Consider the following 22410-nt stretch of genomic DNA (forward strand, 5'->3'; position numbering starts at 1 on the left):
AATATATAAGCAGACTTTGATGGATATAAAGGGCGAGATCAAAGGAATTTCAATACCCCAATAACATAACTAGATAGATTCTCAAGAATGAAAATTAACAAAGAAACAGCAGACTTAAAGGACACATGAGACCAACTGGATTTAATAGATATCTTAAGAACCTTTTACGCTAAAGCAACAGAATATATATTCTTTTCAAGTGCTCATGGTACATTCTCTAGGATAAACCACATGTTAGGGCACAAAAGTGGTCTCAACAAATTTGAGAAGATTGAAATCATGTCAAGCATTTTCTCTGATCAAAGTGCATAAAACTAGAAATCAACCAAAATACAAAAACTGAAAAATACTCAAACACTTGAAGACTAAATTGCATGTTTTAAATAATGAATGGGTGAACAATGAGATCAAAGAAGAAATAAAAAGTTTCTAGAAATAAACGATAATGAACATACAATACTCAAAATTTATGGGAGGGATCTGAAGATGGCAGCAGAGTAGGCAGACACACAGACTCCCAGCTCACACTACCGAACTGGATTACAAACTAATTTAGGAACAATCAGCGTGAAATACCAACTCTGGACTACAAGAACAGCTCTCAAAAACCAAGGAGCAAAGAAAAAGCCACACAAACCTGGTAGGGAGCGCCTGAATCTCCCCTGCCATCAGGAACATGGGGAGGTGAGGCTGAGAACCCAGAAGGGCTCTCACTCCAAGGAAAAGAGCAGAAAATACTGCACAGAGCCATTGGCCTGGCAACCAGGGAGCAAGGTGTGTTGAAAGGGCTGGCTGGTCTTTCAAAAAGAAAGGGGAGAGAGAGACAGATGGTGAGGGGTAGAGGAATGCAGGGGAAAACCTGAGAAGCGGACTCATTTAGTGCTTGAGGCAGTCATACCTGTGGGAGCAGTTGATCCTTCCACATAATACAAGATTAAAGTGGTTCCAGGTCACCCATCTCCAGACATCTATCCAGCTCCAATCATCCCAATAATACACAGCTGCAAACAAGAAGTGGGGAGGAGGGGCAGTAACTCAGTCTCCATGGAGAACTGATATACACCTCCTCCTACTGAAGCTGAGAAAACACCCTGCCCCAGAGAAAGTAACTGGCAGAAGAGGCCTTCAGAATCTCAGGTTACACCCACCGCATTTCTGGATACAGTTTCAAATAAGCCCCCTGCTGAGATTAGTAAACAAGACTATCACCTGTTAAGAAAACAAACAATTCAAGACTTCAAAGCAGCCCAAATCTGAAAGTGGATTACAAATAATAGCTGATGCCAACCCAAAAAGACCTAGAAATAACACAATTGAAAACTGGAGACAGATGACAGCAAGCCTAGACTCAACCAGCTCTACAAAGAAAACATCCAAACACACAGACATAATGAGAAGACAGAGAAGTGCAATCCAAAGGAAACCACAAGAGAAACATCCAGGAAATGAACTGAGTGATATGAAAATAACCAAACTTCCGGATGCAGAGCTCAAAATAATGATTGTAAGGATGCTTAGGGATCTTAGAACAACAAATGGATGGTCAATACAAACACCTAAATAAAGAAATAGCAAGTATAAAAAAGTATATTGAAATATTAAAAGAGAAACAGGCAGAGATGACAAATACAATATCAGAAATGAAGACCAGAATGGAAGGAATTAAAAACAGGATGGATGGAGCTGAGGATCAAATCAGCAAGTTGGAGGACAAGTGGAATGAAGGCATGAAAGCAGAGAAGAAAAAAGAAAAGAGACTCAAAAAGTCTGAGGAAACTCTTAGAGAGCTCTGTGACAACATGAAGACAAGTAACATCCACATCATAGGGGTTCCTGAAAAAGAAGAGAAAGAACAAGGAATAGAGAATTTTTTCAATCATATCATAGCTGAAAACTTCCCTCAATTAATGCAGGAAAAACTCTCACAAGATCACAAAGCACAGAGAACACCATTAAAGAGAAACCCAAAGAAACCTACACCAAGACACATCAAATTAAAATATCAAAACTAAGCGATAAAGAGAAAATATTAAAAGCTTCCAGAGAAAAAAAGGCTATCACCTACAAAGGAGCCCCCATATGGATGACATCTGACTTCCCCATATGGATGAAACACGGATGATAATGAGCATACAACAACTCAAAATTATGGGACACAGCGAAAGCAGTGCTGAGAGGGAAGTTCATAGCACTACAGGCACACTTTAAGAAGCTAGAAAAAGCTCAAATAAACAACTTAACCCTGCATCTAAAAGAACTAGAAAAAGAACAGCAAGTAAAGCCAAAATGTAGTAGAAGGAAGGAAATAATAAAGATCAGAGCAGAAATAAATGATATACAGGCTAAAGTAACAATACAGAGAATCAATGAAACTAGGAGCTGGATCTTTGAACAGGTAATCAAGATCAATGAAACTTTAACTAGACTCACCAAGAAAAAAAGAGAGAGGACTCAAATAAAATCAGAAATGAGAGCGGAGAAATAACAACTGACACAACAGAAATACAAAATATTGTAAGAAAATACTATGAAGAACTGTATGCCAAAAAACTAGACAACCTAGATGAAATGGACAAATTCCTTGAAACATACATTCTTTTAAAAATCAATCTGGAAGAATCAGAAAACCTAAACAGACCAATTACACCAAATGAGATCGAAACAGTTACCAAAAAACTCCCATCAAAGAAAAGTCCTTGGCCTGATGGCTTCACAAGTGAATTCTACCAAATATTCAAAGAACTAACTCCTATCCTTCTCAAGCTATTTCAAAAAATTCAAGAGGAAGGAAGACTTCCAAACTCCTTTTATGAGGCGAGCATAATTCTGATTCCAAAACCAGGCAAAGACAACACAAGGAAAGAAAACTATAGGCCAATATCCTTGATGAATATAGATTCTAAAATCCTCAAGAAAACATTAGCTAACCGGATCCAACAATATATGGAAAAAATCATACACCATGATCAAGTGGGATTTCTTCTGGGGAGGCAAGGCTGGTACAATATTTGCAAATCAATCAATGTGATTCATCACATAAACAAAAGGAAGGAGAAAAGCCACATGATAATTTCAATAGATACAGAAAAAGCATTTGATAAAATCTAGCACCCATTCATGATAAAAACTTTCAGCAAAGTGGGAATACAGGGGACATACCTCAACATGATAAAAGCCATCTATGTCAAACCCACAGCCAACATCATCCTCAATGGGCAAAAATTAAAAGCAATCCCCTTAAGATCAGGAACAAGGCAGGGGTGCCCCCTGTCACCACTCTTATTCGACAAAGTCCTGGAAGTCCTAGCCACAGCAATCAGACAAGAAGAAGAAATAAAAGGTATTCAAGTTGGTAAAGAAGAAGTAAAACTATCATTATTTGCAGATGATAGCATACTGTATATAGAAAACCCTAATATCTCAGTCAAAAACTACTGGACCTGATAAATGAATTCAGCAAAGTGGCAGAATATAAAGTAAATACTCAGAAATAGGAGGCATATTTTTTTAATTTTTTATTTCAGAGGCATTTTTATACACCAACAATGAACAGTCAGAAAGAGAAATTAAGGAAACAATCCCCTTCACTATTACAACCAAAAATATAAAGTACCTAGGAGTAACTTTAACCAAGAAGACTAAAGACTTGTACTTGGAAAATTATAAAACATTGATAAAAGAAATCAAGGAAGATACAAACAAGTGGAAGCATATACCGTGCTCATGGTTAGGGAGAATAAACATCATTAAAATGTCTACATTACCTAAAGCAATTTATAATTGCAATGCAATACCTATTAAAATACCAATTACATACTTTAAGATTTAGATCACATATTCCAAAAATTTATATGAAACCAACAAAGAACACGAATAGCCTCAGAAATATTAAAAAAGAAGAATAAGGTGGAAGGTATCACACTTCCTGATATCAAGTTATACTATATGGCCATTGTACTCAAAATATCCTGGTACTGGCATAAGAACAGGCATGAAGATCAATGGAACAGAACAGAGAACCCAGAAATAAACCCACACTTTTATGGACAACTGATATTTGACAAAGGAGGCATACAATGGAATAAAGACAGCCTCTTTAATAAGTGGTGTTGGGAAAATTGGACAGCTACATGCAAGAAAATGAAACTAGAACACCAACTTATACCATTCACAAAAATAAACTCAAAATGGATAAAAGACATAAATGTAAGCTGTGAAACCATAAGCGTCTTAGAAGAAAACATAGGCAGTAAGCTCTCTGACATCTCTCGCAGCAATATATTTGCTGATTTATTTCCACGGGCAAGTGAAATAAAAGACAGGATAAACAAATGTGACTATATCAAACTAAAAAGCTTTTGCACAGCTAAAGACATTAGAACAGAATAAAAGGACAGCCATACAATGGGAGAACATATTTGACAATACATCTGATAAGGGGTTAATCAAAATTTATTAAGAACTTGTAAATCTCAACACCAAGAAGATAAACAATCCAATCAAAAATGGGCAAAAGAGCCTGACCAGGCGGTGGCACAGTGGATAGAGCGTCTGACTGGGATGCGGAAGGACCCAGGTTCGAGACCCTGGGGTTGCCAGCTTGAGCGCGGGCTCATCTGGCTTGAGCAAAAAGGCTCGAGCGGGGGATTACTCAGTCTGCTGAAGGCCCGCGGTCATGGCACATATGAAAAAGCAATCAATGAACAACTACGGTGTCGCAACGAATCTCTCTCCGTTCCTGTCTGTCCCTGTCTATCCCTCTATCTGACTCTCTCTCTGTCCCTGTAAAAAAAAAAAAAAAACAAACACACAAAAAAAAATGGGCAAAAGAAATGAATAGACACTTCTCCAAAGAGGACATTCAGATGGCCAATGGGCATACGAAAAAATGCTCAACATCACTAATCATTAGAGAAATGCAAATTAAAACCACAATGAGTATCACCTCACACCAGTCAGAATGGCACTCATCAACAAAACAACACAGAATTAGTGCTGGCAAGAATGTGGAGAAAAGGATACCCTCCCACACTGCTGGTTGGGATGCAGACTGGTGCAGCCACTGTGGAAAACAGTAGGGAGATTCCTCAAAAAATTAAAAATCAAACTGCCTTTTGACCCAGCTATCCCACTTTTAGGAATATACCCTAAGTACACCATAGAACTTTTCCAAAAGGAGAAATGCACCCCCATGTTTATGGCAGCATTGTTTACAACAGCGAAGATCCTGAAACAGCCCAAGTGTCTGTCAGTGGATGAGTGGATTAAAAGCTTTGGTACATATATACTATGGAATACTACTCAGTCATAAGAAATGATGACATCGGATCATTTACAATAACATGGATGGACCTTGATAACATTATACAGAGTGAAATAAGTAAATCAGATAAAACTAAGAACTATATGAATCCATACATAGATGGGACATAAAAATGAGACTCAAAGACATGGACAAGAATGTGATGGGGGGGAGGGCAAGGAAGGAGAGAAAGGCGGTGGGGTGAAGGGAGGGCCACTATAAAACCAGATAGAAACTGACAGAAGACAGTGTGACTTTGGGTGAGGGATATGCAACATAATCAAATTTCAAAATAATCTGGAGATGTTTTCTCTGAACATATGTACCCTGATTTATCAATGTCACTGCATTAAAATTAATAATAAAAAATGTAAAAAAAAAATGTATGGGACACAGCAAAAGCAGTACTAAGAGCGAAGTTCATAGTATTACAGGCCTTAAGAAGCTAGAAAAATCTCAAATAAACAACTTAACCCTGAATCTGAAAGAACTAGAAAAAGAACAGCAAGTAATTACAGAGATAGTAGAAGTAAGGAAATAATAAAGATCATAGTGGAAATAAATGACAAAGAGTCTAAAGAAACAATACAGAGGATCAATGAAACCAGGAGCTGGTTCTTTGAAAAGGTAAACAAGATCGATGAACCTTTAACCAGACTCACCAAGAAAAAAAGAGAGAGGACTCAAATAAAATTAGAAATGAGAGCAGAGAAATAAAAACTGACACAGCAGAAATACAAAATATTGTATGAAATTACTATGAAGAACTATATACCAAAAAACTAGACAACATATTGGACAAATTCCTTGAAACATATTGTCTTTAAAAATTGATCAGTAAGAATCAGAAAACCTAAACAGACCGATTACACCAAGTGAGATCAAAACAGTTATCAAAAAACTCCCAGCAAACAAAAGCCCAGGGCCAGATGGCTTCACAAATGAATTCTACCAAATATTCAAAGAACTAACTCCTATCCTTATCAAGCTATTTCAAGAAATACAAGAGGAAAGAAGACTTCCAAGCTTTTTTTATGAGGCAAGCATTATTCTGATTCCAAAACCAGGCAAAGACAACACAAAGAAAGAAAATTATAGGTCAATATCCCTGAAGAATTTAGATGCTAAAATCTTCAACAAAATATTATCAAAGCAGATTCAGCAATATATGAAAAAAATCATATACCATGATGAAGTGGGATTTATTCTGGGCAGGCAAGGCTGGTACAATATTCGCAAATCAATCAATGTGATTCATCAATACACCAAAGGAAGGAGAAAAGCCACATGATAATTTCAATAGATGCAGAAAAAGCATTTGATAAAATCCAGCACCCATTCATGATAAAAACTCTCAGCAAAGTGAGAATACAGGGAACATACCTCAACATGATAAAAGCCATCTATGACAAACCTACAGCCAACATCATACTCAATGGGCAAAAATTAAAAGCAATCCCCTTAAGATCAGAAACAAGGCAGGGGTGCCCCCTTTCACCACTGTTATTCAACATAGTTCTGGAAGTCCTAGCTACAGCAATCAGACAAGAAGAAGAAGTAAAATGCATCCAAGTTGGTAAAGAAGAAGTAAAACTATCATTATTTGCAGATGATATGATATTGTATATAGAAAACCCTAAAGTCTCAGTCAAAAACTACTGGACTTGATAAATGAATTCAGCAAGGTGGCAGGATATAAATTTAATACTCAGAAATCAGAGGCACTGTTATACACCAACAATGAACTGTTAGAATGAGAAATTAAGGTAACAATCTCCTTCACTATTGCAACCAAAAAAGTAAAGTTCTAGGAGTAAATTTAATTAAAGAAATTAAAGACTTGTACTCGGAAAATTATAAAACATTGATAAAAGAAATCAAGGAAGATACAAACAAGTGGAAGCATATACCATGTTCATGGATAGGAAGAATAAACATCATTAAAATGTATATATTACCCAAAGCAATTTATAAATTCAATGCAATACCTATTAAAATACCAATGATATACTTTAAAGATATAGAACACATATTCCAAAAATTTATATGGAACACAAAAAGAACATGAATAGCCTCAGCAATCTGGAAAAAAAAAGAATAAGGTGGAAGGTATCACACTTCCTGATATCAAGTTATACTACAAGGCCATTGTACTCAAAACAACTTGTTACTGGCATAAGAACAGGCATATAGATTAATAGAACAGAACAGAGAACCCAGAAATAAATCCACACCTTTATCGACAACTGATATTTGACAAAGGTGGTAAGAGCATATAATGGAGTAAAGACAGCCTCTTCAACAAATGGTGTTGGGAAAATTGGACAGCGACCTGCAAAAAAAAATGAAACTAGACCACTAACTTACACCATGCACAAAAATAAACTCAAAATGGATAAAAGACATAAATGTAAGCTGTGAAACCATAAGCATTTTAGAAGAAAACATAGACAGTAAGCTCTCTGACATCTCTCACAGCAATATATTTGCTAATTTATCTCCACGGGCAAGTGAAATAAAAACAGGATAAACAAATGTGACTATATCAAACTAAAAAGCTTTTGCACAGCTAAAGACAATGTGAACAGAATAAAAAGACAACCCATACAATGGGAGAACATATTCGACAATACGTCTGATAAGGGGTTAATAACCAAAATTTATAGAGAACTTGTAAATCTCAACACCAGGAAGTTAAACAATCCAATAAAAATGGGTGAAAGAAATGAATAGACACTTCTCCAAAGAGGACATTCAGATGGTCAATGGGCATATGAAAAAATGCTCAACATCACTAATCATTAGAGAAATGCAAATTAAAACCACAATGAGATATCACCTCATACCAGTCAGAATGGCACTCATCAACAAAACAACACAGCATAAGTGCTGGCAAGGATGTGGAGAAAAGGGAACCCTTCTGCACTGCTGGTGGGAATAAGGACTGGTGAAGCCACTATTAAAAACAGTATGAAAAAAAAAAGTATGAAGATTCCTCAAAAAATTAAAAATCAAACTGCGTTTTGACCCAGCCACCCCACTTTTAAGAATATATTCCAAGAACACTATATCACTGATTCAAAAGGAGAAATGCACCCCCGTGTTTATGGCAGCATTGTTCACAATAGTGAAGATCTGGAAACAGCCCAAGTGTCCATCAGTGGACGATTAGATTAAAAAGCTTTGGTACATATCTACAATGGAATACTATGGGACCATGAACAAGAAGCAAATCTTACCTTTTCGACAACATGGATGGACTTGGAAACTATTATGTTAAGTGAAATAAGCCAGGCAGAAAAAGAAAAATATCATATGACCTCACTCATTTGAGAAATCCAATGAACAGTGTGAACTGAGGAACAGAATTGAGACAGAGATGGATCAAAGGGACCAGAGGAAAAGAGGACAGAGGGAAGGGGATGAGAGGATGGAATAAACCTGAAGGGAAGGGGGGAGGGTACGATAGGGAGGGGTACAAGGGAGATGTTGAGAGGAATACAGAGGAGTGGGGATGCATTCAGGGCGACACTAGATCCTATGTAAACACAATAAACTAAAATCAATAAAAAGATAAAAATTAAAAATATAAATTTTCTCAAAAATACAGAAATTATTAATAATCAGGACCATATTACATATAATAAATGTATCTTTTAACTATAGATTATTAAAATTGGGAAATTGATTTTAGACCTAATCTATATTTGTCTCTAAATGAGTACATTTAAACCAGTCTGTACATAGAAGAGTCTTAAAACTTATTAAAGATTCAAGGTTCATATATAAAGTGCAGACTATGTAATTCTGAAAAGTGTATATTATTTTAAAAACCCATGATAACAACATATGTATGTGTTGTTTGTACATGTGTATGTATATATAGTTATCAAGATATAAAAAGTATAAACATTTTATAAGTGGAGACTGTTTAATTGAAAGAAACATTTTATAACATAATTTGATAAAAATAGTTTGTTTCTTGTTAACTCTACATGAATCTATAAGAAGTCATAAAATACGAATTTTAGTATGACTTTTATCTAGATTAACTTGATAATTTAAAGTTATGTTGAAGATTCAGTGACGCTGACTTTATGCTTTAGCTTTTCAAGAATGCTTATTGTTTTCCACTAATGATGGAGGCTGAGAATGATTTTTTGAGACTTCTCTTTGCTTTTCTCACACCAGGCTCTTGAAAAGCAATGAATGTTTTAATAGTAGGGAATGGAAGAGGTGAGGTCATTAGAGGATAATCACTGTCACTTCCCTCTGCCATATTATTATATGGCTGATCGCAGAGCTTCCTAACTAGGACTCAGTATTCTCATTTCAGTTGCTATTCTTCATCCTAATAGACACCCATGTAAACCACAAACACAGCTATGCTTGTTATGGTTTTATGTTGCCTTGATTAAGCAATAAAGAAGTTTTCCCGCCTGATCTGTGGTGGCGCAGTGGATAAAGCGTCGACCTGGAAATGCTGAGGTCGCTGGTTCGAAACCCTGGGCTTGCCTGGTCAAGGCACATATGGGAGTTGATGCTTCCAGCTCCTCCCCCACTTCTCTCTGTCTGTCTCTTCTCTTCTCTCTCTCTCTCTCTCTCTCTCTGTTTCCCCCTCTCCTCTATAAAATGAATAAATAAATAAAAAAAATTAAGAAGTTTTCCCAATCAGTGTTTTGAATTTTTTTCTTTTGGCAACCTGAAGGTTTTTGTGTTCTGAGGCAACGTGTCGTGTTATGTACTCGTCAGTGGAGGGATGTTTCTTTTCTGTGAAAAGGGGAGGATAGAGAGAAAAATGAACCTCTAAGACTAAGAAAGATCATATGTGGAAGTTGAGGGTCTGGGAGCAGATCCCCTTAGAACCAACAGAACCAGCAACTTTTAAAGAGTTTTCTCTGACTAGTAATCCCAGCTTGGTAACTACTGGCGGTGTATAGCAGATGCTAAATATTCAATAGTCATTGGCTGTATGAAAAGAAGGGGAAAAAATGGTGGGTCGCCATTATTACCATGTTGTTGACTCTATGGTTTTAAACAGCAGTGCCCCCTAAGGAGGTTAGCTACTAATACTGTGCAGGAAGAAATTTAGCAAGATTGTTTTAATGGCTGCTGAACAAAAAAGATGCCCATACATCATCATTTTAATTTGGCCCAATTATTCTCTGCTGGGAACGGACAGTGCAGTTAGAAGTGCATAAAGAAGCAGCCAAGGAGACATTTGGGAACCATCCTAACCCAGGAGAGCTCCCCTAGCCAAGTAGACAGACTCCCTGCCAGTGTGGAATGGAGGAGGGCTGAGGCGTAGTGCTGCTTAGAACCTCAGCAGCACTCGGGCCGTCTTCTCAAAGTGAAGGTAAGCTGTTATCCCTTGAACCTTTCTAATTCAGGAAAAAAGTGCCTCTGCCTCAATGCCACAGTTAAAGGTCTGTTGAGGCAAAAGTAGAGCAAAAGGAGTTAACTATTGAAGCTATTTTCTAAGATAATAACTATACTTCACAGTGGTTTATATTGAGAATGATTCAGAATCAAGTTACAACTCTTAAGTATATGATACAGTAGGTTGCTAGGAAACACCAAGTTTTGAGACTAAGGTTTTGTCTTTTTTTTTTCTTGCTTTAACATTGAGAAGTTTAGGACTGCTGCCCCCTGCGTAAGCCTTCTCTGTGTCTTGTCTGTTAAAATGGAGCACAAGTAAAGCTATGAAGCATAAAAGGAATATTGTGAAATTTTAACACTTTTATGACACTTTAAATTTATTTTTTAAATCATTTAGAATCATTTCTTAATCTATTCTAACAGGTTAAGTGAATTTTATTTTTGATATTCAGCAAATATTTCCTACAGATTTAAGAACAATCTAATCTCTCAGGATAAACAGCTTCTCATTTAGAAAAACTGGTGAAGTTGCTATTAATAAAGTATGCATTCCCTTTAGTAAAAGATGATGAATGCGACTCGGATGCAGAAAATGAACAAAACCATGACCCTGATGTGGAAGAGTTCCTGCAGCAACAAGACACCGCTGTCATTTACCCTGAGGCACCTGAAGAGGACCAGAGGCAGGGCACACCAGAAGCCAGCGGCCATGATGAGAATGGTGAGTGGAGTGGCACGGTGTTTTGTTTCTCATCTTTACTGGATATTCCCATTCCTCTGCTGTGGGAACCTACTATCCTGCTACACAGATCATTTTTGAAAACCAAAATTAACTGCAGGTGGCTGTAAAGACTAATCTCTTTAATTAATGGAAGGAACGCTATCTGTGATAACAGTATAGTTTCTATTAGTGGCATCTAATGTATATAGTGGTGATGCCTGCCACTGCATGTGAAATGCTTAAAACAGTGTGTAGACATTGATTTTCATTCACTAACACATATGGCAGCAAGTAGATATGGAAGCTACGATGAACTGATTCTTTCCCACTGTTCTTCTAGCAAGCAAAACATGGTTGTCCGGCTCAAAACATACGAATTTGCAGATAAATGGTTTTTCTCTATCTGATTTAGTCCACTCTGATATGAACAGCCACTGTATAGAGTGTAAAAAATGCAATAATAAAGTGTTTTTAATCTCCTAAAAAGAAATAGGCTACTTCTCTGCCCTTCTATGTACCAGAAACAGATGAAAATAGCTGGCAGATAGTCTTCTCAGAAATTTTATGCAAGATCTGTACCAAAGAGTAGGAAGTTACTTGGGATGTTTAAGATTACTTCAAGTTTTAAGATCCTAAGACGAGGTTGATTTTTCCAGGATCCCAGTTTAATGGATATATTTAGCTTAATATTCAAATAATCAACTTTTTTCCAAACATTTTTTAGAATAATTGAGTAGTTGTATGTTTACAACAAAATTGAGACAGAGGTACAGAGATGTCCCATATACCCCTTAAAACCCCCCCATACACACACACATGTCTAGGCCTTTCCCATTATCAATATAACTAACCAGAATAGTACTTTCTTTTCTTTTTTTAACCAAGGATAAACCTATATTTACACATTCAAAGTTTATAGTTTACCTTAGGGTTCACTCTTCGTGTTGTATATTCCATGAGTTTGAACAAATGTATAAGGATGTGTATCTATTATTACAATATGACACAGAGTGGTTTTACTGACCTAAAAGTCCTCTGTGCTCTGTTCATTCATCTTCTCTCCTCACCCCTACCCAAGGCAACCACGGATATTTAGGTCTCCTTAGCCTTGTTCTTTCCAGAGTCATACACTATGTAGCCTTTTCAGGTTGACTTTTTTCACTTAGAAATCTGCATTTAAGGTTCTTCCATGTCTTTTCATGACTTGATAGCTCCTTTTTTAAATTAATTTTAATGGGGTGACATTGATAAATCAGGGTACATATGTTCAGAGAGAACATCTCTAGGTTATTTTGACATTTGATTATGCTGCATTCCCATCACCCAAAGTCCAATTGTCTTCTGTCACCTTCTAACTGGTTTTCTTTGTGCCCCTCTCCTCCCCCCACCCCATAACCCCACACTCTTGTCCATGTCTCTGAGTCTCATTTTTATGTCCCACCTATGTATGGAATCATATAGTTCTTAATTTTTTCTGATTTACTTATTTCGTTCAGTATAATATTATCAGGGTCCATCCATGTTGTTGTAAATGATCCTATGTCTTTTGTGTGTAGAATAATATTTCATTGTCTGGATGCACCACATTTATTATTAATCCATTCACCTACTGAAGGATACCTTCCAAATTTTGGCAACTATGAATAAACCTGTTATAAATCTGTGTACAGATTTTTATGTGGACATGATTTTTCATTTCCTTTTGGTGAATAGCAATAGAGCACGATGGCTGGATTTGTATGGTAAGACTATGCTCAGTTTTATAAGAAACTGCCAATCTGTCTTCCAAAGTGGCTGCACCAATTTGCATTCCTACCAGCAAAGAATGAGAGCTCTGTTCCTTCCCATCCTCACCAGTGTATGGTGTTGTCAGTGTTCCAGAATTTGGCTGTTCTAATAGGTGTATAGTGGTTTCTTGTTTTAATTTGCATTTCCCTAATGACATATGATATGGAATATCTTTTCATACCTATCTGCCATCTGTATATCTTCTTTGGTAAGCTGTCTCCTAAGGTCTTTGGCCCACTTTTAATTGAGTTAATTGATTTTTTATTGTTGAGTTTTAAGAGTTCTTTGTATATTTTTGATAACAATCCTTTTTCAGGATGTGCCTTTTGCAAATATGTTTCCCAGTCTGTGGCTTCTCTTTGAATTCTTTTGCTATTATCTTAGAGCAGAAGGATTCCTAATGAGAAGTAGCTTATCAGTTACTTTTTTTTTTTTTTTTTTTTTGTATTTTTTCTGAAGTTGGAAACAGGGAGGCAGTCAGACAGACTCCTGCATGCACCCGACCGGGATCCACCCGGCATGCCCACCAGGGGGCGATGCTCTGCCCATCTGGGGCGTCGCTCTGTTGCAACCAGAGCCATTCTAGTGCCTGAGGCAGAGGCCATGGAGCCATCTTCAGCACCTGGCCAACTTTGCTCCAGTGGAGCCTTGGCTGCGGGAGGGAAAGAGAGAGACAGAGAGGAAGGAGAGGGGGAGGAGTGGAAAAGCAGATGGGCACTTCTCCTGTGTGCCCTGGCTGGGAATCGAACCTGGGACTCCCGCACGCCAAGCCGATGCTCTACCACTGAGCCAACCAACCAGGGCTTCAGTTACTTCTTTTATTAATTGTGCCTTTGGTGTTGTATCCAAAAAGACATGAACCATACCCAAGGTCACATAGGTTTTCTTCTGTTATTTTTTTAGGCATCTCATAATTTTATATTTTACAATTAGGTCCGTGATCCATTTTGAGGTCAGTCTTATGAATGGTGTCAAGGTCTGTGTCTAGATTCTTTTATTCTACATGAGGATGTTCAGTTCTATTACCAGTGTTGAGAAGACTGTTTTTTGCTGTATCGTATTGCCTTTGCCCCTTTATCAAAGATCAGTTGACAGTATTTACAGGGATCTAGTTCTGGGCTCTCTGTTCTGTTTCACTGGTCCCTTTGTCTAGACCACACTGTCTTGATTACTATAACTTTATAGTAAGTTGGATAGTGTCAGTCCTCTGGCTTTGTTCTTCTTCAGTATTGTGATTGCTATTCTGGGTCTTTTGATTCACCATATAAACTTCAGAATCTTTGTAAATAGCCATAAAACAACTCTCTAAGATATTTATTGGGATTGCACTGAGTCTGTAGATCAAGTTAGGAAGAACTCACATGTTGACAATATGAGTCTCTTTATCCATGAAAATGAAATCTCTCTCCATTTATTTAGTTCTTTGATTTTTTTCATCAGTTTTTTAGTTTTCCTCATATAAACCTCATACATGTTTTGTTAGATTTATACCTAAATATTTCAACATTTTGGTGCTGATGTTAATGGTATTGTATCAATAAACTTAAATTTTGAAAGGAATTGAGAAAAATGGTAGAGAAACAAAATAGATCCCATTGAAAAGAGCCAGTTGTATCTTCCTTAAATCAGGCATCAGCTATGAAAAAGAGAAGAAACAGAAATTTCATGCCAGAATAAATAGATTTTCTGCAACTAAATCAGTGACAGAGGAAGGCAGGAGTAGGGTACTCCAAAACTGTTTCTTCCAGTGTACCAAAAGGTCACATTTATGGACACTGTAGATTAGTGCCCCTAAGGACACTGCATTTCAGCTTACTGATTAGTGTTCTGATGACCTTGCTGCATATTTGGAGAGTCAGTAGTTATTGGCACTATAATCCTATAATGCTCTACTGTTTTTACTTTCATTTCTTGGTTGTTGTTGTTTTTTATTAAAGAATATGTATTAGTATTTGACCTGTAGAAGCAAATAGTTAAAATAAATATGAAATAGAAATAGAAAATTTTAAATACAATATGTATATATGTAAAATTTTTATGTAACAAAAATGTTTTCAGAAGACTTCAGTGAAAGGAAACAATGAAAACTAGAGAAATATTCCATTGCCTAGGTCAAATAAGATTAATCTTTGTCAAGTTCATTGTTATAAATCAACATATTAAAATCCCAAAAACTTGGGGCCCTCACCATTCTGATCTTGTAAAAATGTTTAAATTATAGAATATGTATTTGATTCAGGTATTCCTTACGTTCAGGTATATAATATAATTTATATACTGCTAATAAAGTATTTCACAGTAGATATTCTGTCACACCAGTAACATCTGTTTAAATGTAAAAAAGCTGTTATCTTTAGAAACTCCTAAATTTTTTAAGCTTTAGGAGATTAAATGTGCCCTCCCTGCACTTCCTAAATTTGAACCAGCCAACTTTACTCCAGTAGATTGAATTAGCACAGATTCTAGATTAGTGGGAAACAGATCAAGATTTTTCAAAAGTTTTACATCAAGTAAAGCTCTCAGTTTGAAGTGTTATATGCTACCTATCAAAGAAAGAGGAGGATACAAAACATTTTTTAAGGTTTTAAATAAGCATATTAATGGACTCAGATATATAAATTATAGGAAATTTAAAAAGTGATCAGATAGGTTGTATTTTTGGCTATATTGAATTGCGCCTTAAGTTTGTTAAAGGAATTCTAAGAAATATTTTTCCTTACATGAAAAGCCTTTACTGCTAAAAAGTAATTTTTAGAAGAACTATATACTTTTAAGATTTTATTTATTGATTTTAGAGAGAGGAAAGAGAGAAAGGGAGGGCGGGGAGGAACAGGAAGCATCAACTCTCATATGTGCCTTGACCGGGCAAACCCGGGGTTTCAAACCAGTGACCTCAGCATTCCAGGTCGATGCTTTATCTACTGCGCCACCACAGATCAGACAAAAATCAGTCTTTTTTAAAAATGGAAACAGAAAGGTTCACTTAAATTTTTAAAACTGCATTCTATAACTTGTTTATAATGTCAGAGATTCAGACTTACTTTTCATTGTTATATGCTAGTGACCTAAAAGAATAAATTCAGATCTTGTGTCTGAGACAATTCAATAGATACTGATTTATGAAAATAATAACTTGCTGTTGAAATGTAAGCAACTGTCATTTTTATAAAATTATTAATATTTTATTAATTGGAGGCATTAATTATGAAGACAAAAATTAAAATAGAAAATAAAGAGAGCAGACAGCTCTATAACACTGTGGGGTACAAGCAGGCTGAGTGAAGGAAATCATATTGTGATTGTGGGGCCAATAGTGAACACCTGCACTGGTGAACTCTGACTTTTGCCATTGTAAGCAGCTAAACTAATAGGATGAAAAAGGCAGTCTGGCAAGGAGAGTGTGTCAAATGTTGACTTCCCACCTGCCTGTACAAACAGGAAATTTATACTAGACAAAACATGATTTCCAAAAAAATTTCCTCATGCAGCAAATCTAGTCTCCAAAGAAGTGAGTCATGTTAGAGTCATCACCTACAGAAAACTCTCTAGTTCCGGGTGCCTTGTTAACAAAAGATGCCATCCTAATCTTCAGGAGTTTTGGTTGTTTGATTTTTAGTATTTGAATAAAATATTCACATTCATATTTTGATACATATTTTAGCATATTTACCTAGCTGTGTAGAGTTAGTTGCTCAGTCCATTATTTGCAGGCTGGTCCTTGAGCAAGACATGAAATTTATGTACCACATTTCCCATGTATAAGCCTCACACTCTTTCAAAAAATTTGTAGTCTAAAAACTGGGTGAGTTTTATACAGTGGTTGTAAGTTTTTTTTACTTGCATTTCCTGCTTTTTTGAGCTTGCTTTTGTGCTCATTGTTGAAGACAGTGATTCGTCATCAGACACAGATAAAGACAAGCTAATGGATGGGAGTTTTGACAATGATGAGGAGTTGTATGAATTTTATGATGAATAAAACTTGAGTTCAATAACTTTATGTAATACATTTTTTTTCCAAATTTCACACCCCAAAATTAAGGTGTGTCTTATACATGAGGAAATACAGTAAACTTGAATTTCAGTAAAAGTAATAGAAGTTTATGGAGCATTGGAGGTTGTTATGAAATTTTTCTTGATAGTCTGTTTTTCTATAAAAATTATTTCTTCAAAAATGAAAGTAGAGATTACATTTACAATAGATTCACTTAGGAATTTATTTCTTTGAAAAAATAAATCAAATATGAAAAACTACCCCTAGTTAAATAATATTAATTGACAGAGTACTATTATTACATTTTAGGATTGTAAGGCTACATGATTCCAAAATCACATACAGTTCATTCAGTGAACCCCAATTTATTCAGAATGCCTTCATCTTCTGAAAGCTATCCTATATTCTTCCATATAAAAATACAGAAAATGTGTCAGTGTGTTTCAGTAGAAAAAAGAACAAGAATAATGATGCGTGAATGGTCTGTATGTCCAAGTTTGAATCTGGCTCCCATTTCTGTGCCACTCCCCCCAATAATGTGCCTTCTTTTGGTCTGAACTTGGTCATGTGGCCACCTACCCGGGACAAGTCTTAGAAAGATAGTCCAACTATGTATGTACTACTTACTCTGAGATGACAGTAACTAATGTCATCTTCAAATTTGAAAGAATGAACACTAAGTAAATCATGATGACATTGTTGCCTGCAGAAAGAGTTTATTGTGGTATACAAGTCCATTAATATGTATACATTTACCAATATAATCTACATTCTAATTTTATTTTTGTTTTCTTTGTCTAATTGACCATATAAAAGAAGAAAATAATTGGGGTTAGTGAAAAATATATGAGATCTTAAAGTCAGACAGCACACATTTGAATCCTGACTTCATTATTTACTGGCTATGTGACTTTTAAGTTATTTAATCTTTCTGAGCCTCACATTTTTATTTTTATAATGTATAGACGAGTATCATTGTATTGTTTTGATATAATACAATGTATCAAATATTGTATATAATATAACTAGGCAGCCTAATACCTGCCACATAGCATATGGAAGGACTCAAAAGTAGCTTTGGTAATATTTTTGAATTTTTTAAATTTTACTAGTCTATTACAGTTGACATTCAGTATTATTTTATATGAGTTTCAAGTATACAGCATAGTGATTAGACAATTATATAATTTACCTTTTTTTAAATTTTTTAAATTCAAAATTATGTGGTCTTTCTTTTACAGGAACACCAGATGCATTTTCCCAGTTACTCACCTGCCCGTATTGTGATAGAGGCTATAAACGCTTTACCTCTCTGAAAGAACACATTAAATACCGCCATGAAAAAAATGAAGATAACTTTAGTTGCTCCCTGTGCAGTTATACCTTTGCATACAGAACCCAGCTAGAACGTCACATGACATCACATAAATCAGGACGAGAACAAGTAAGTGAAATGATCGATTAACTCGCTCTCCGGATTTTAAGAATTTGTCCCTCGTAGAAGGCAAGAGGTTTAATATACTTAAAAGCTAAAAAGATGTACTATAAAGCATCTTGTCTGCAGCCTTATGAAAGTGAAATCAGTTATTTATTTGATTTATCTGGTCCTTTCTGAGTTAAAAATCAAAGGTTCTTTTTCAAAAAAGATCTTTCATCTTAATTTAATTATTTTTTTATACAGTAATAAATATTTCTCTTAAGTTTAGAACTGGATTTCATAATGCATTGTACTAAAATGTTCAGGATAGGAAAATATTTGTTACATAAACCACATGACTTACTACTTACTGACCAAATGTAAAAGAAAATCAAAGCATAATAAAGTTTCATTATTTTGTGAACAAGTGACTATTCTCAGTATAAACTATAGCATTATTATAGCCTCCTTTAAGAATCTAAAATTTAGATTCTAATGCATTTTTATTCTGAAAAGTAAGTAAGACTGGGGGTTGGGCACTGGCAAATCAGGGACTGCAGGACCAAGATGGTCGTCAGTAGGCTAATGGTTAAGTCTCTGAAGGAGCCTTGAAGTGGGACAGAGTGCCAAAAGGAGGAAACATGCAGAGAAGGAACTGCGGAAGACGGACACCATCTGCTTACCATCTTCCCTACTGTTAGTCCCACTGGGGACAAGGAAGACAGGTGCTCTTTACATCTTAGAGTCCTGATGGGACCATGATATAGACAGGCCTTGGGAAAAGAGCCTATTCACATGATGTTTGGGAAGTAGATCTGTCCCGCACCCGTTGCCCCCATATCATCCCTCAACCATGGGCCCCTGTGGAAGGAAAGGGTCTCCAGGGTCAGGTGAAGCTGATGGTGAGAACAGGAGCTGCTATTGTGAAAGCAAACCAGGAGCTCTCTGATGGGCATGAAACACTCTGCATGATGAATTTTCTGATGGGTGCAAGGTAGCAGGTTTGCTATATGAAGTGTGTGGTCAGATTAAGGTAAAAAAGGAGATGTGATCAATGTGAGAGCAGTCAAGTGAGGAACTATTATTGTGAGGGCTCGGAAACAATTTAGGTGATGAGGCAGCAAACCAAAGAGTAGGCTGTGTAGCTTGCTGGCCTTGAAAATCATTCCACAACTTAAAGGTAAGCGTTTCCATGTTTTATTCATTTATTCAGTCAACAGCTATTTGAGTTTCTGTCATGTGTCAGGCCCTGTTGTAGGTGTTGAAGGCAGAATAATAAAAAAGACCAGCGAAGTCCCTGACAGTGGGGGCAAGTACGGGATGGGGCAAGTAGGTTTACAGTTGTGAGCATACAAAACAGTTTATTCTTGTTATTGTTTATTAATTATTGTATTTTTCATTTATACAACACTGTATTAGTAGGTGATATAAAACATAAAAACAGGTAGTATGAAGACAAGTAGGGTGAGAGGATAGAAAATGATGAACACTGCTATTTGTTGAAAGGGTAGAGGACCTTTCTGAGGACATGCAGTCTGGCCAGACCGGAGTGAACTGAAGAAAGTTATAGAATGACTGGGGAAGGCACTGTACTCAAAGGGACAGACTGAAGCGTGGCAAGACCTTGCAGCAGAACCCTGCCCAGTATCACCAGGCAACAGCCAGGAGACCAGTGAGAATGAAGGGGAGAAAGAAGGGCAGGCCGGGGAGCTGTGGGGAACAGATGATGTAGGTCCTTGTGTAAGCCGTGATAAAGATTTGATCTATTCCAAAGTGCAGTAAGGAAGCCTTAGAAGGACATTGGATTTCAACTTTTTTTTTATTATTTTTAAGAGAACACTTTTGGGTACAGGCTAGGTTAAGAGAGACAAAAATGGAAGCAGGGAGACCACTTAAGAGGCTATTGCTGTAATTCAGGCCAGAGGTGGTCAGCGGCTTTAAACTCAGTAATGGTGACAGACATCACCAAAGGATAAATACTGGTTCAGAATGTATTCAGAAGGCTTGCTGATGGAATGGGTAAGGATGTAAGAAAAAGAGTCACTCCAAAGTTCAGGGCCTAAGGAATAATCCAGTAAAGGACGGTGTTACTCATGAAAATAGGAAACACTAGAAGTGTTGCTGACTTTCAGGAGAGAAACTGAGTTTAGTGTTAGTCATGTTAGCAGATGCCTGTCACTTTGCAATATCAAGGAGTATTGGTGAAGCAATTGGCAATGAGTCTGGTGTTGAGGGGAGAGGTTTAAAGGTACAGATTTAGGGATTGTCACCAGAGATTTGATTTTTAAAGCAGGGATTTGGATAAAATAGGGCCTGACACACAGTAAGTGCATATTCTCTTTCCTTCCCACATGAAAGACAAGGAGGGAGATTCCAGTTGGGCTGAGCATGAGGTGGGTAGTCTTGAGATAAGCCTTTGAAAAACAGGTAAAATATTAAAAGTCATAATGAAAGGGAAACATAGCCAAGAAATAAGGAATAGCATAAACTGAGGCAAGGAGAGAGAGAAGAGCATCATGTGTGCAAAACTGACTCACTGAATGACCAAGGCAGGACCCCCAGAGTGCTGGTGAGGAGTAAGCCTGTGGACTCCGGGCTGTATTCCAGGAGGTGGGAGTCCTGTGGAGATTTATAAGCAAGATTTTGTTCAATTCAATTTAAGTAGTATATAATAGTGAAGATTTGATAAATGACACAAAAAGTCATTATAGTAATTTATATCTGGCTGGAAAAGACAGGTGTTGGAGGAGATTATAGGGGGATAATGGTGATGGAAGGAGACTTGACTCGGGGAGGAACACACAGTACAGAGTATAGATGATGTGCTGTAGAACTGTCCATTCATATCATTTTGTTAGCCAGTGTCACCTGAATAAATTCCATAAAAAGAAAAAAAAATGGAAGTATTTTTTAAATTTATTAGAATGCAATTTTTAGAAATGCAAAGCATTGTAAGAGACAGGATAAAATATTTGAAAAGGCTGGCCTCTTCTACTTTTCAGTAGGCCTGGCCTCCTATTGAGTAACTGCTCTAGACAGATGACTGAATGTTCTTGATCTTGATTTCTTTATCTATAAATGAGAGTGTAAATGAGATTATCTCCAGTTTCTAGTAAAGTATATATTATTTTTGTTAAATACTATATTGCTTAATAAAGTATTCTGATACATTAAATTATAAAGTGGAGATTTTTCTCTATGTCAAAATTTTGTTCCACTATCACCCTCCTTTTTGGTAATGTTTCAAGTGTTAGGTTTTTGTGACTGCAATAATTAGAGGTCTTTAAGAAACACAATAATCACCAAAACATTACCTTTAGCAGATTGAATGTTCTTTATGTCTAAAGCTTTTTTTGCTTTATAAATAAAATACCAATTCTTTCTTACAGAGACATGTGACGCAGACGGGGGGTAATCGTAAATTCAAGTGCACTGAATGTGGAAAAGCTTTCAAATACAAACACCATCTAAAAGAGCACTTAAGAATCCACAGTGGTAAATATTTATCTTTCTACACTTTGAATATTACAGCATACATGGAAATAAATATAACATTTGATCTTCACACATGATTAGAAACGCCTTGCTTTTCTTTTAGGATATAAATGAATCTGGAGAAATTTTTTTGTCTATAAATTGTATTTTATTGGTGTTTTAATCTTACTAAAGTATATCATCAGGTAAATATAATAAGACACATAAAATTTCCTTGGCAGAATAAAACGTCTTAACAAGAAATACAACCTAAAACAACTTGAACATTAATTTTATGGCCTCTCTGGCACAGTTAACAAGATAATGAAAAAGGGTAT

At 36.3% G+C, this 22410-nt stretch overlaps 1 protein-coding gene across 3 annotated transcripts in view; it reads left to right on the top strand.

The window, feature by feature from the left end:
• The window catches only part of ZEB1 (zinc finger E-box binding homeobox 1), a 209868-nt gene that overhangs the window by 175155 nt on the left and 12303 nt on the right, over positions 1-22410 (top strand). For all 3 annotated transcript variants that reach the window (XM_066386868.1, XM_066386870.1, XM_066386869.1), the window contains exons 4-6: positions 11241-11402; positions 18423-18625; positions 21988-22093. In XM_066386868.1, the coding sequence (XP_066242965.1) occupies positions 11241-11402; positions 18423-18625; positions 21988-22093 (471 nt within the window). The remainder of the gene's footprint in view (positions 1-11240; positions 11403-18422; positions 18626-21987; positions 22094-22410) is intronic.

This window comes from Saccopteryx leptura, chromosome 5 (assembly GCF_036850995.1).
Source record: "Saccopteryx leptura isolate mSacLep1 chromosome 5, mSacLep1_pri_phased_curated, whole genome shotgun sequence".
Taxonomy (NCBI): Eukaryota; Metazoa; Chordata; class Mammalia; order Chiroptera; family Emballonuridae; genus Saccopteryx; species Saccopteryx leptura.